Source organism: Nicrophorus vespilloides, unplaced genomic scaffold (assembly GCF_001412225.1).
Source record: "Nicrophorus vespilloides isolate i.1.1-1 unplaced genomic scaffold, Nicve_v1.0, whole genome shotgun sequence".
NCBI classification, from domain to species: Eukaryota; Metazoa; Arthropoda; class Insecta; order Coleoptera; family Silphidae; genus Nicrophorus; species Nicrophorus vespilloides.
The window spans coordinates 94,686-107,715 of NW_017100101.1; the positions used below are offsets into that span (position 1 = coordinate 94,686).

The 13,030-nt window shown below is 36.2% G+C and overlaps 1 protein-coding gene across 1 annotated transcript; it reads left to right on the forward strand.

The window, feature by feature from the left end:
* Positions 1 to 7,459: 7,459 nt before the first annotated feature.
* LOC108568106 lies at positions 7,460 to 11,013 on the forward strand. The gene has a single exon (XM_017929032.1). The coding sequence runs from the start codon at positions 7,614 to 7,616 to the stop codon at positions 10,575 to 10,577; it is 2,964 nt and encodes a 987-aa protein (XP_017784521.1). The 5' UTR covers positions 7,460 to 7,613; the 3' UTR covers positions 10,578 to 11,013.
* Positions 11,014 to 13,030: the final 2,017 nt, after the last annotated feature.

Sequence of the window (13,030 nt, forward strand, 5' to 3'; positions counted from 1 at the left end):
CCATTCTTTTCCGTTGGCGCCAAATCCGATGTGTCATTTTTCATTTTCTCATCGCATTCTTTTCTCTCCAAAAAATTTTCGTCTCCTCTTTTTTTTTCATTTCCATAATTCTTCTGTACCGTACATGTTCGAATTGAAAAGCCATTTAGAGAGTAGGTAAGTAATGGGAGACGCTCACCGTAAAGGGGACGAGGAGCTTAGATAAAGAGGGCGAGATAAACAAACTGAAAATCGGGGATGATTTTACTTCTCTTTCTCTCTCTCCGTTTTATATTTTCAGTCTTCGCCGTTTTCTCTTTTCAATGGATTCGCTTTATTCTCCTTTTTTTTGTTTTGTTCTCCCAGCATCGCAGATTTGAATCGAATGTGCTAAACTACGATGGACAAGGAAAGCCAGATAGTAATTTATTGGAAAAAAGAGCCATTATGTTTCGAAGGAAACTACGATTCTTCTAACATTCGATAGTAAACACAAAATACTTATAAACACACTTATTTTGACAGTTACACAAGCTTGATAATTCGCAACAATGACAATTCTCTTTCGATGACAAATTTATGAGAACTGAGCACAAAACTTCATTCAAATATCTATAGTTTTTGTTGTCTCATTTGATAGTTGCAATCTTGAAATAAATAGTTTTCAATCGAAATTTTTCTTTAGCCTTGAATGGAATTGTTTGTATTTGTACGGTCAATTGACTTCTGAAGTTAACGTTACGAACATTGACACTTTCATTTATGAACGTCATTTGAATGTCATTTAATTAATCACAGGTGAATAACAATGTTTTCAAATTGACGTATATTTTTGTTTGATGTTTCAACCTAGAATTTAAGAAATAATTCAATTTCAAAGTTATTTAATCTTAAAATCAATTACACAAAAAGAAATCATCCTTGTATTTCATTAAAATATTTTTTTTTTCTAATTTTTAATAACATTTTTTGTTATTTATGAAATGCATGTAAATATATCCAATATAATCACTTTGACAATGAAATGAAATGTCAAATTAGATAACCACAAATATCTGGCATTTACATATCATATTGATAAATTTAAGAAAGTATATTAATAATATTTGCTTTATTATGAGATCTTCAGTTCATTTCTTTATGCAAATTGAACAAAACAAAATATTTTAAGAATGCAAGTTAAATTTTGCCACTGCATCGCCGATCTCTGTATCTTTCTCTATCTCTCCCACGGGATTCGTATGTTTTTTGGTTTGTTTGTTGTTTTTTTTGTTGGATTCGCGTTAATGTTGTTGCAGAGGTATTTTGATTGATGGTCGACCGGCAATTAAAATCTCGCGTTCTTTTGTGTTTGCATCCATCTGCGGGCCCCAATCTCTGCGCCGAAGAACGCAAAACACCGAAATGTTGCTGCTGCCGCTGATGATGATGATGATGATGCTGAAGAAATTACGTTTCTCTCTTTCCTTGTCTATCCTCAACGTCTCCGTCCTCAGCGTCTGGCGTCCGTCGCCGTTTTCTTTCTCTGCGATTCTGTTCGAAGACGCCGAAGAACGGAACGGATGAAGAAGAGATGTTTGGTGGAGGAGGAGGAGAGGGTGGAGGAGTTGAGGGAGGAAAGAGATGAAGACTAGATGCTGGATGTGGTGAGAGCGAGAGAGAGATGGAGTGAGTGAGTGAAGGAGAATGAGATGGAGAGATATGGAGAAAGACCTTGAGAATGCAGCGAATGCAGCAGCATCCGAATTTCAGAATGCCTCGGGATGCAATTAATGCATGCAGACATAGCCAGTCTGGCCACAATAAAAACACCGAACTAAGTTCACCGGGTCGCCAACCATCTCACCTTGGGAAATCTTCATCACTCTTAAACACACCTCAACCTCTGCGCTCCGTCGTCGTCTTCTTCTCAGCAAATTTCTCTTTCCTCTCAATTTCTCTCACTCCATCTCTTCTCTTCATTATTGCAATCTTCTTCTTCTATTTATTTATTTTTTTTTCGTTCCATGTCCACTTTATTTGCTTCGATTTTTGTGCTTAGATTAATCGCATCTTTAAAATTCCTACGTCCTGATTCACCTCCGCTTCTTACCTTCATATATTCATACTATTGGATAACTCGCCGCGCGAACACTTTGCTTCTTGCACTGGAAAACGCAGCGTTGAGACGAACTGCGAAAACCGAAAGAAATCTGATGAAGATTATTGCGGTAGAATGGGAAAAAAGAGGAAGGAGAGTGAGAGGAAAAGGTGGAAAGCAGGTAATAATATCGTTCACACTTCTCGCCGTTTTTGTATCGTCTCTCCTAGATTGATAGCCAATTACCTATGTTCAATCGCATCATCTTAACGCAAAACGGAAATACGCCGCCTCGAGCCGACGAACATAAAAACATCTATTTTACTTCATTAAAAATAACCATAATTATAGGTGAATTTGATAATCAGTGGCAATTATTTCACTAATTACTCATTTAAATTGAAGCTATTTGTCCACAGAGTCATAAAAGAAACGTTACTATTTTACATTACCGTCATTTTATTTCTGTTTGGGTTATATTAATTTAAATTTGACAATTTCATACTGTCAATCATACAATTTGATTTAAAAAAGAATAATTATTTGAATGCTACTAACTAATGTAGTAATTTCATTTTTAGCTAAACCAAACTTTAGTTCCATAATGGCATAAAAAAAAATCTTATAATTTCATTTTATCTAAATTTGTATTAAGGTTATATTAATTTTAAATTTGGCAAGTTTATATTGTAAATCATTCAATTTTATTTAAGAAATATTTGATTATTTGAGCATTCAAATAATCAAATTTCATTTAATTTTTAGCGAAAATAAAGTTTACTAATCAATTATTTGAATTGAAGTCACATTTTTACAGCGTCATAACAGAAACGTTACTATTTTACTTTAATGTCATTTAAGTTCTACTAAGGTTATGTTAATTTAAATTCACAATTTTTAAACGTAAATCGTCCAATGTAATATTAAAATACTTTTTGCTTTGAAATCTGTATTATGAATACCACAATTTCACTTTTAAATAAAATTTCATCTTCAAATTTTTTTTGTAGCAAGTTTATGTTAATTTTAATTAGACAAAATTTAATTTATATAATTGTTTTTTTTTACTCAAAAAGGTTAATAAATCAAAACATCATCGTAAACTGAAAATATTTTTATTTTCTTAGAAAAAGCTAAAGCAATTCCCTTTCAATATTCTGATTATGCCTGAGTACAATATGGAAATAGGAAAATAATCACTTGTTAAAGACTAGGAAAGCATTTTTTTTTTAAATATTTGTGTTCATTTTAAAGATTTCAATAACTGTTTGTAATTAGTTTGTTTTTACTTCTGGAAATTCAAATTTCCATAGCAAAATAAACCGTTTTACACGGTACATTCTTTACATGTTTTCGTTTTTACACTGTTTAAAAATAAATAAATAAAAAATAAATGTTGAAAATAGCTTTTTCTTTACACATTTCTGTGCGTTTTATGCATATTTTTTGATTTCCAAGGTTTTACATTCAAAAAGTTACAATTTCAATTTACACGTTTTTCTCAAGTGAAATTTCAATTTTTATTGAAACTTTAAGAAGCTTTAATAGTTACACCAATATCTCGCAAAGTATTGCTTCGATCAGTTCGGATTCACTTTAGCCAGGATTGAAATGTTTTAAATCAAACTAAATTTTAATTGAGCAAATTTGTGCAATTTGTTTCTATTTAGTTTCCTCGATTAGTACTTTTTTTAAAATTTGCTAGTATAGAAATCGATAAAAAAAACTTGTTACAACTAAACTACAGTACGATTTTATGAACACTACAGCTTGCAAGTTTATTATTTTATGCTCTTGTACAGATTGGGTTGGGTCGGTTCTGTCCATCCATCCGTCCAGTTCATCATAAAATTGAACTCAGTTCTGAAAGTCATAAAATGTGCAGTGTCCATTATAAAAACATCTTTGTCGGTCCGGAATTTTCACGAAAAGGGGATTTGTAGAAAATTTTCTCGCTCACCGACAGACAGTTTGTAGTGTCGCCGCCCTTCGTTCGTTCGTTCGTCGCGCGGGATTTTCCGAAATCAAAAAACCAGTTTCCTTGGAAACAACAATAACAATATTTGTTTATGGTTTCCAATGCATATGCGTTCCATATTTCAGATTCGTTTCCAATGAATTACTACCAATATGACTGGTAATTATTTCTTTCGCCACTCGCCAAAAAAAAACAATGTTTTTTTTTTGCAAAATTAATTAATAATCGGTGATGATGATCGTCGACAAAATCGAAAACAATATTTGAAAATGAAAAGGGTATTCACCCGACAGATCTTTCCAAATTCGAATTGTCATTGTTTGTAAAAAGTTCTCTTGCATAAAATATTTAGTTTCAGATTTTGTATTCTCTTCCAATTTCTTGGCACAAAGAATATTTATTAAATTCATCATCAAAATATACTTTAATTATACTCATTTATATGCACAGTATTTTATTTATCGACAATAAAATTTGGATTAATTAAAATTGATTTAATAAGAGAAAAAAAATCTTAATTTCTTTTAATAAATCTAAATAAATTAAAATCATTTAGTTCATAAAATAGATAATTTTATTTAATTTTATGTATTTGTTATAGATAAAAAGTAGATAATTAAAAGCAGTTGTTAGCAATGAAGAAAAAAATTACAATTTATAAAAAAATAACTTAATTAGTTCGGATTAATTCTTAATTAGTAGACTAATTTACGATTAGGTTTCAACGATTCTAGCAATGCAGACGCGTGGAAATGTCGAATTAATTAATACTGTGCACGTAAATTAAATTTGAATTCCGCATAGCGAAACGATAGATAAAAAAAATAACGGAATAATCGATTTTTCGTAATTAAGTATTTAATGTGTTTTTTTTTATAAAGAAATAATTTAGTTGTATAACAATAAAATTATCATTAACAACACTTTATAAGTAGAATAAATATTTTTATAACATATTTAAGAAAATTAATTTTAAAAAGTCGTTCTTTCAAGAAATTAATTTAATGTGAATTCTTATTTCAATTACAAAACGTTTATTTCTTTTTAATTCTGAAGAAATGTTGTAAATTTAATTGATTTTGATTTTTTTTAAATATGAATGTAATGTATAAACATTTATTATAATTTAACAATTTGTAAAAATGTTTAAGAATAATATAATTATTTGGGCAGAATATGGTCAATAGTCTTTTGTATCCGTTGACTTTTTTAAATTATATATATTTCTTTTGTTCTTTTTATTTCTGTAAATGTTTTTGTTTTGTACGACTGATACAATAAACGTTATTATTATTTATAATTATTTTGACTTTTTCAATCCATTTTAAGAAATAATTCAGATTAATATTTTTGTGATGATATATCAAGTTTTTTTTAATACTCAAGATTTTAATTAATTTATTTAAAAAATATTGATATAAATATACTTTTTTATGATTGTCGTTGGTTTATATTTTAAAAATGCATTAAAATATCACACAATTAAAATAAAATATTAAATTATTAAAATAAAATCAATATAAAATATTGATATTCATGAATTTGTATCAATTTGTGTTTCGTTTAAGTTTATTAAGATTTAACATTTTTTTAAGTAAAATTGGTTGGGACTTCTTTTCGTTTGGTTCTTCGACTCGATTACAATTATTACATATATCAAGTTTTTTTTAATACTCAAGATTTTAATTAATTTATTTAAAAAGTATTGATATAAATATACTTTTTTATGATTGTCGTTGGTTTATATTTTAAAAATGCATTAAAATATGACACAATTAAAATAAAATATTAAATTATTAAAATAAAATCAATATAAAATATTGATATTCATGAATTTGTATCAATTTGTGTTTCGTTTAAGTTTATTAAGATTTAACATTTTTTTAAGTAAAATTGGTTGGGACTTCTTTTCGTTTGGTTCTTCGACTCGATTACAATTATCCTCTCGACTCGTGTGTTTCGTTTTTAATCGTCGATTCGATGAGGACAGAAATCGCGGCTCGCACGAAAATAGTCGTTAAGTTGTTTATTAATTAATAACGTGCGGAAGGAGGAGAGCGAGAGTGAAGATGAAGGAGGAGAGTGAAGAGAAGGTGAAATGAGTTAGGAGATTCGCGGGTCGAGAGTGAGTTATAAAAAATAATAAAGAAAGAGGTAAACGTACTTTTGCCCTTCAGCGTTCGGGACGGACGGAACGAAAGCAAAAGTGTGCGTTGCGTGCGAGACAAAGAGTAAAAGAGAGTAAGAGATGGATGGGATGAGAGAAGATATGTGTGCGTATTTGAGAAGAAAAGAGATGAACGAATGATGTTGGTAAAATCACGCGAAAAACGCGCGCGAAAGATACTAGGAAACCGGAAAGAATAGCGTGCATGTACATTTTCCGGTTTCTGATCGCGGGAAAAAGTTTTTCCCTAAGATTATACTACTACCACTCGCGTTTTTCTTCTTCGGCACCGAAAATCGCGCGTCCTCTCACTGCCTCCATCTCTCTCTCTCATTCCTTTTGCAGTTTCTCTCCGTTTCTCTCATCCGGTGGTGCCAGGGGGGTTGAGATTCTGCTGTCCCCCCACCCTACAAATTCCCTTTCACTCCGTCTCTCTGTAGTTTGGATCGTCGCGTCCCTCTCGCACCCGCAGCCGTTACGGAACTTGATTGTAGCGGGGCGGGAGGGGGTTGGAAAGTAGCCGTCCGATTGGTCGAGGAGGGGACACACGTGATAAGGAGCGTGGCCGTGGGGGGTGAGGGTTGCTCGGGTGGACCGCCGAAATTCAAGAATATCCGAGGACCAGTCGGGCTCTGGCCGGCATCGAAGTAACAACGAGGCGCACGCTACATTCTCTCTTTTAAAACAGTGAAATAGCATCAGCACTTGCTCTCAAAGTTGTTTTGTTTGAGAAAGGAAAGAGACGGAGTGATAAAAACAAGTTGAACAAAAGTTTAGAAGTATCATCAGAATTCGATCGCTCTTCGAGTGAGCGACGAAGAGAGAAAAATAAAAAAGTTGATCGAATAATATTAACTTTTCTTCGGTGGTACAAGTGAAGTAGTTGCAAGAGAAAGGACAACACAATACTATTAGTGAGATTATTTAGTGATCGCGTGAAAGATGGGCTAAATGCACACCAAAGTTCATCCATTCAATAAATTCAAACTTTTCATCGTTCAGATGGATCGACGATCGTCGCGAGTGTGATGTTAATTCAAAAAACGTTTCGCGCTTCTTGTTTCCGCTTTTCCGATTTGAATTTCGCGCCGGTCGGCTACAGAACAATTGCCATGTTATGATATAAGAGCAGTGCGCGTTGTATTTTTTCTTTTTTTTGCTTTTTCTTTTATTTTCTCTCCGATATTATTTCGAAATTTGTTTGGAATATAATATAATAAAAGGTTTACGAAAAAAAAGTAAATATATATTGACGAATAAAGAGGACAGAACTTTATATTTGATAAAACTGTATCGGTGAACAGATTTCGTTTGTTTTTATATCGTATATATGTATCTATACACGCAGGCGTATATACATATATTTTGAAAGACTTGAAATAAAGAAGTGTTTGTTATTGACAAGTGCGATGGCTAATAACGTTCAGCAATATCAGCAGCAGCAGCAACAACAACAACAGCAGCAGCAGCAACAAGGTACGAACGGCGCGAATCCCCATCATTGCAAAGAGTGCGGTTTGTATCTGAACTCGGCCGAAAGTTTGGAGGTGCACCTGCAGTACCACAAAGAGAATCTGATGAACAAGTGGGCGAGTCCGGAAGAGACGAACAACAACACTACCGGAGGAGCGAGCTCCAAAGTCGGACCGACGACATCCCCATCAGCGGCAGCAGCTGCAGCAGCAGGAGGAGGACAGCAGACGAGCGGTAATAGTAATAGTAGTAGCAATGGAGCAGCAGCAGGAGCGGGTGGCGTAGTAGGCGTAGGAGGAGTGTTTGCAAGTACGGTAGCTGCGGCCGCCGACAGTTCTGATGCGATGATGATGAAGAAGAGTCCCGAATATTCGAGGGCGACTCCTGAAAACAACTTTGGTCATCCGCCGACGCCGCAGAGCTATCACAGCGCGTCATCGCCATACCAGACGCCCGAAAACTCTGCCTTTTCGCCGGGTTTCCAGAACTACCAGCAGCAGCCCATAAAAACAGAACGATCTTCGCCGACTTTTCAATACCCCACATTCCAAGATGCTCAATTCTTTAATTTGGATCAGCCGCAGCCGCAGCAGCCGTACGCACAAGAATATCCCGTTCATAAGATGCCCTCGCAAAACTCGTTCAGGTACCATCCGTACCAACAATCCGGGCCGTACGAAAGACCAGTAACTCAGGTGACTAGTTCAAGTCCGGCTTATCCACCGCAACCGACGCCTTCACCTAGTCCAAAGCAGTGCGACAAGTGCGGATACGTCTGCGAGTCTGCCTCGCAGCTGATCGAACATATCAACGTGGCCCATCCGCCGACGCCGTCTCCGCATCTCGGCAACTACCAATTCAATTTTCCGCTTCAGCCTAACGAGATCAAGACGGAAGATGATGCACAGAGCGAGATATTAGACCTGGACTCGCACAAGGTGGTGCACCAGGTGTACCAAGAGGAGGAGAAGAGCAATCCGCACAGCGTTAACGCCATGCTGAGTGCGTGGCCTCAACATCTTGCGCAACAGCAGAAGATGTACCTGCCGCTGCCGCAATCGCAGCAGCAAGATCAGAGAATGATGATGTTCCAGCAACAGCAGGATTATATAACGACGACAGGCGCTCCTCAGGACGCGTACAGACCGTTCGATCATTTGCAACCTCCGGCTCAACAATCTGCTCCTGCGATAACCAGCACGCAAGTCGTGAATCAGCCGGTGGTGGCGGCGCCAGCAGTCAGCGCAAAGAGCACCAACTGGAAGTCGAACGAAGCCCGACGACCGAAGACGTACAATTGCACCGCCTGCAACAAGTGGTTCACCAGCTCCGGTCATCTGAAGAGACACTACAACACCACACTGCACAAGAACGCTGTGAAGTCGAGCGGACAACCTGATCCCGCAACGCTTCCGATCAGCGCTCATCATCATCCGGCAAGAGAATCGACGTCGAGCAGAGAGAATGAAATGAATTCGAACAGTCCGACGGAGGATTCGCGCAGCGAAGACGGATACGAGAGGGCGGTGATGCCGCAGGGACTCCTGCAGCAACCGCCGAACGGTCCCTACGACCGGCACCACCATCCGATAGGCCTCGGACCTCCACCTCTTCAAGTACCACCACCACCTCAACAAAACACATTGGGAACGAGTCCCCCAAACGGGGAAGCAGGCCCCTCAGCTACCACCAACAACCTCGATTCGAGGGGCCTGCTATCCACCACCAACACCACCTCCCCCAATTCCATCAACAATACACAGGACAGCAACACCACCACCAACCACCTCCATCAGCAGCACCTCACCACCACCAACAACACTGGGCATCCGCATCAGCAGCAGCAATACACACTCATGGGACAGCAGCAGCCTTTGATGGACAACAGCCAATTTCAGATGTACCCAAACGAGTGTGCCCCCCACGTTACGCAAGTTACGGCTACCAACAGCCTCAGTACTACTGGTGAAACAGATCAATTCAACCAGGAGTACACGACGACGGCATCAGATTCCCAGCCGCTGCCGAGCTTCTCGCAGTTCAACAATCGCTTCGGCCTTTTGTTGGGATACAATACCGTCAATAACGTGGGGGGCCAGGGTCCGGCAACGGCCCCATACACCTCATACTACAGTACACCCGCAACGACGGCCGCAATTGCCGCCGGTCCAGGCAGCTTTGAAAGTTTTCGCGGCGCCGACGATGACTACAAGTTAACCGTTCTAACCGCTGCTGAGACGGATCCTCTGACTGCCGTAACCCAGCAGCAGCATCACCAGCTTCTGCACCCTCTGCATCCGCAGCACCTTCATCAGCAGCAGCTGCACTACCTCACCGACAACAATAACATCGCTTTGGCCACCGCTTACACGGACATCGAACCTAAGATGGACACGTTGGAGGATCTGAAAATAAAATTCGAGACTTCACCTCTGTCGCCGGAGAAGGCGCACACTAAACGCGATTACGAGGAGACGACCGGCAGCCCTCAGATCACCTCCACCTCTACGGTGCAGGTCAGCAAGAACGGCCTCCACAAATGCTACGACTGTGATAAAGTCTTCAATAAATCCTGCTACCTGACTCAGCACAACAAAACCTTCCACAACGGCGAGAAACCGTTCAAGTGCACGCGCTGCGGGAAGCGCTTCTCCTGCAACGAGCAATACCAGGAGCACTCCAGCAAGCACGCAGGAGAGAAGCCCCACAAGTGCGACCTCTGTCCGAAACAGTTCAATCACAAGACGGATTTGCGTCGTCACATGTGCCTTCATACCGGCCAGAAACCGTACGCTTGCGACATTTGCGGTAAGGGTTTTATCCGCAAGGATCACATGCTGAAGCACAGCGAAATACACAACAAGAAATCGCACTCCAAGATGTCCATATCGGCCCGATAAAACGGAAGAAACACATGTGATGCAATTATTACGCCCAATTCCTGCCCGTGGAGAGGAGGATGCAGACGAGGAAAGAAGAAGGAAGTAAAGAGGAAAAGACGATGAAGATGTACAAGTCAACTAGACAGACGCCCACCCACCCATCATCGCCATCCACCAAATGCAACCAACACCAACCCCTTAAAACAACGCCCCTAGTCTTCATCAATGCAAAATTGCTCTAATTTTTCTCTCTGGTAAAGAAAATCGCACAAACCACCAAACCATTTTATTTTTATTAATATTTAACATGATTATTTTAGTATATTTTCCTTTTATGATAACGAAAGAAATGAGAATAAACCATACTTGTACATAGCGCCCAAAAATTAATTATATATTTTTTTTTCCACATTTTTTTAACACCACGGAGAAAAGTATAGATAAATAAAAAATACACCCGAAACAAATTTGCTCAAAAAACGAAAATAATCTCTTCATATGAAAGAAAGTAATAATAATCGAAGAAGGAGAAAAGGAAAACAACTGCAATATACCTCAGATAACTCAGTTAAATAATCAATAATTATATAGATTTACGAGAAATTAAATATAAATAATACAAAAGAAGAAATATTTATATCAGATATTATTATTATTAACAATATTATTATTCTAATTAATGATACTATATATATATTGAAAGGCGAAGAAGAAGAAAGAGACGTATCAAATCTATGTACAAAGGAGTGTCTGTCTGTCGAGTGTGTTGATTTATATTTTTTGTTTAGTTTTCTGTTGTATATCTCTTTGTTTAATTTGGATAAGAAAGAGCGAAGGATGAAAGCTGAAAATAAGTCTTTACTTAACGTAACGTAAATATGTAATGCATACTACTATTACTACTACCACCTAGGTCTTAATGGAAGGATATTATATATAATCGCAATACAAATGCAATAATTTAATTTTTATAATACTATTATTATTAATTAACGTGATCGAGATTCGATTGTTCTCTCGGTCGTGTCCACCTGTGTCCATATTATTTCTTAATTGACTTTTTTTAATATATTATTAATATTCGTTGTGTAAATAAATAATTGATTAATTCTAAACGTAAACTACCTCAGTTATTAATCAAGAAACAATACAGAAAAATAAGCAGCAAAGATATTTAATTAAATACGTGTGCTGTGTATTTGCATAAACAGATGAATTGAGAGAAAAAGTGTGTGTGAGAGAGAGAGAGAGAGGAGGAAGTATAGAAAAGGTGCCAAAATTGTTACGACCGGATCTTTTAGTTCAATTGAGATTTATATATATAAATATATGAAATTTAAAAAGGAAAAGAAAGAAAGTAAATATATATTATATTTAAAAAAAAACAAAGATGAAGTAAATAATTGTATATTGATAATTGTTTTTTCTTCTGTTTGCTACTGTAAAGTAATTGATTGAGAAGATTGTGTGTGCCAATTGTCAGGAGAATTTTTTAAATGTTTAAGTAGTCAAATTTGTCTATATTTTATACATTCCACTTTTTAATAACTTAACTCTTAACAGAATCGGGGAAAAAAGAGAAGAACACAGTCATAAAAACAACAACAACGAAACGAGACAAGAAAGAAGACAAAAAGTAATAAAAATATATTTGAAAGAATATTTGCGACGCGAATAGATGAAGAAAACGTGCGAATCGTCATTTTCTTCATTTATTTCCAGCACAAAACCCCGCCCACCTGTACATAAATAACGCGCAAAACAAAATCAACAATTAAAATTTTGTCCTTAACAACCACAAAAAAAAATAGAAATGATCAAAGTTGGCGAGGTTTCGTTCTTTTTGGTTTTTCTTTCTTGCTTCGTTTTTCATCGAATTATTATTTTTTATTATTACTATTATTGGCACAGGAGTGTTGATTATTGTTAGTGCAATTTTAAATGTATTTTAAGAGTTTTGAGATGAGATTGGATTGGATTGAAAATATATCAAGTGTGCGCGCAGCGAGTGTTTCTCTGATTTTTATATATATACAAAAATATGTAATTCCGAAAAACTAAACAACCGAATGAGAATATAACAAAACACGCACACACACACACCAAAAAAGTAATTAAAAAAGGAGGAAGAAAGATTGTGAATGTCGAAAACAAACAATTGAGTCTTTTTTTTGTTGATTGATATTTTATTGACTAGGATCATTGATAGTAGTTACCACAGGTTGTGTATTTTGGTTGATATTTGTTTTATATTATTGATATTATTATTGTTTTTTTTTGTTTTGTTTACATGGCCAACGTTGCGTCTACGTTAACTATTATTATTATTGTATGTAATTATATATTATTATTATTATTTTTTGTGTATATTTGTTGAAGACTGATTTCAGGGTTTTTTTTTCTTATATATTTCCATATTCTGTTGTTTAAGTCTTATACTTTTCTGTCCATCTATTTCTTGCGTTATCCTC

Excerpts from the sequence above, each read along its gene's own strand:
- LOC108568106 (XM_017929032.1), top strand. The coding sequence starts at position 7,614 with ATGGCTAATAACGTTCAGCAATATCAGCAGCAGCAGCAACAACAACAA.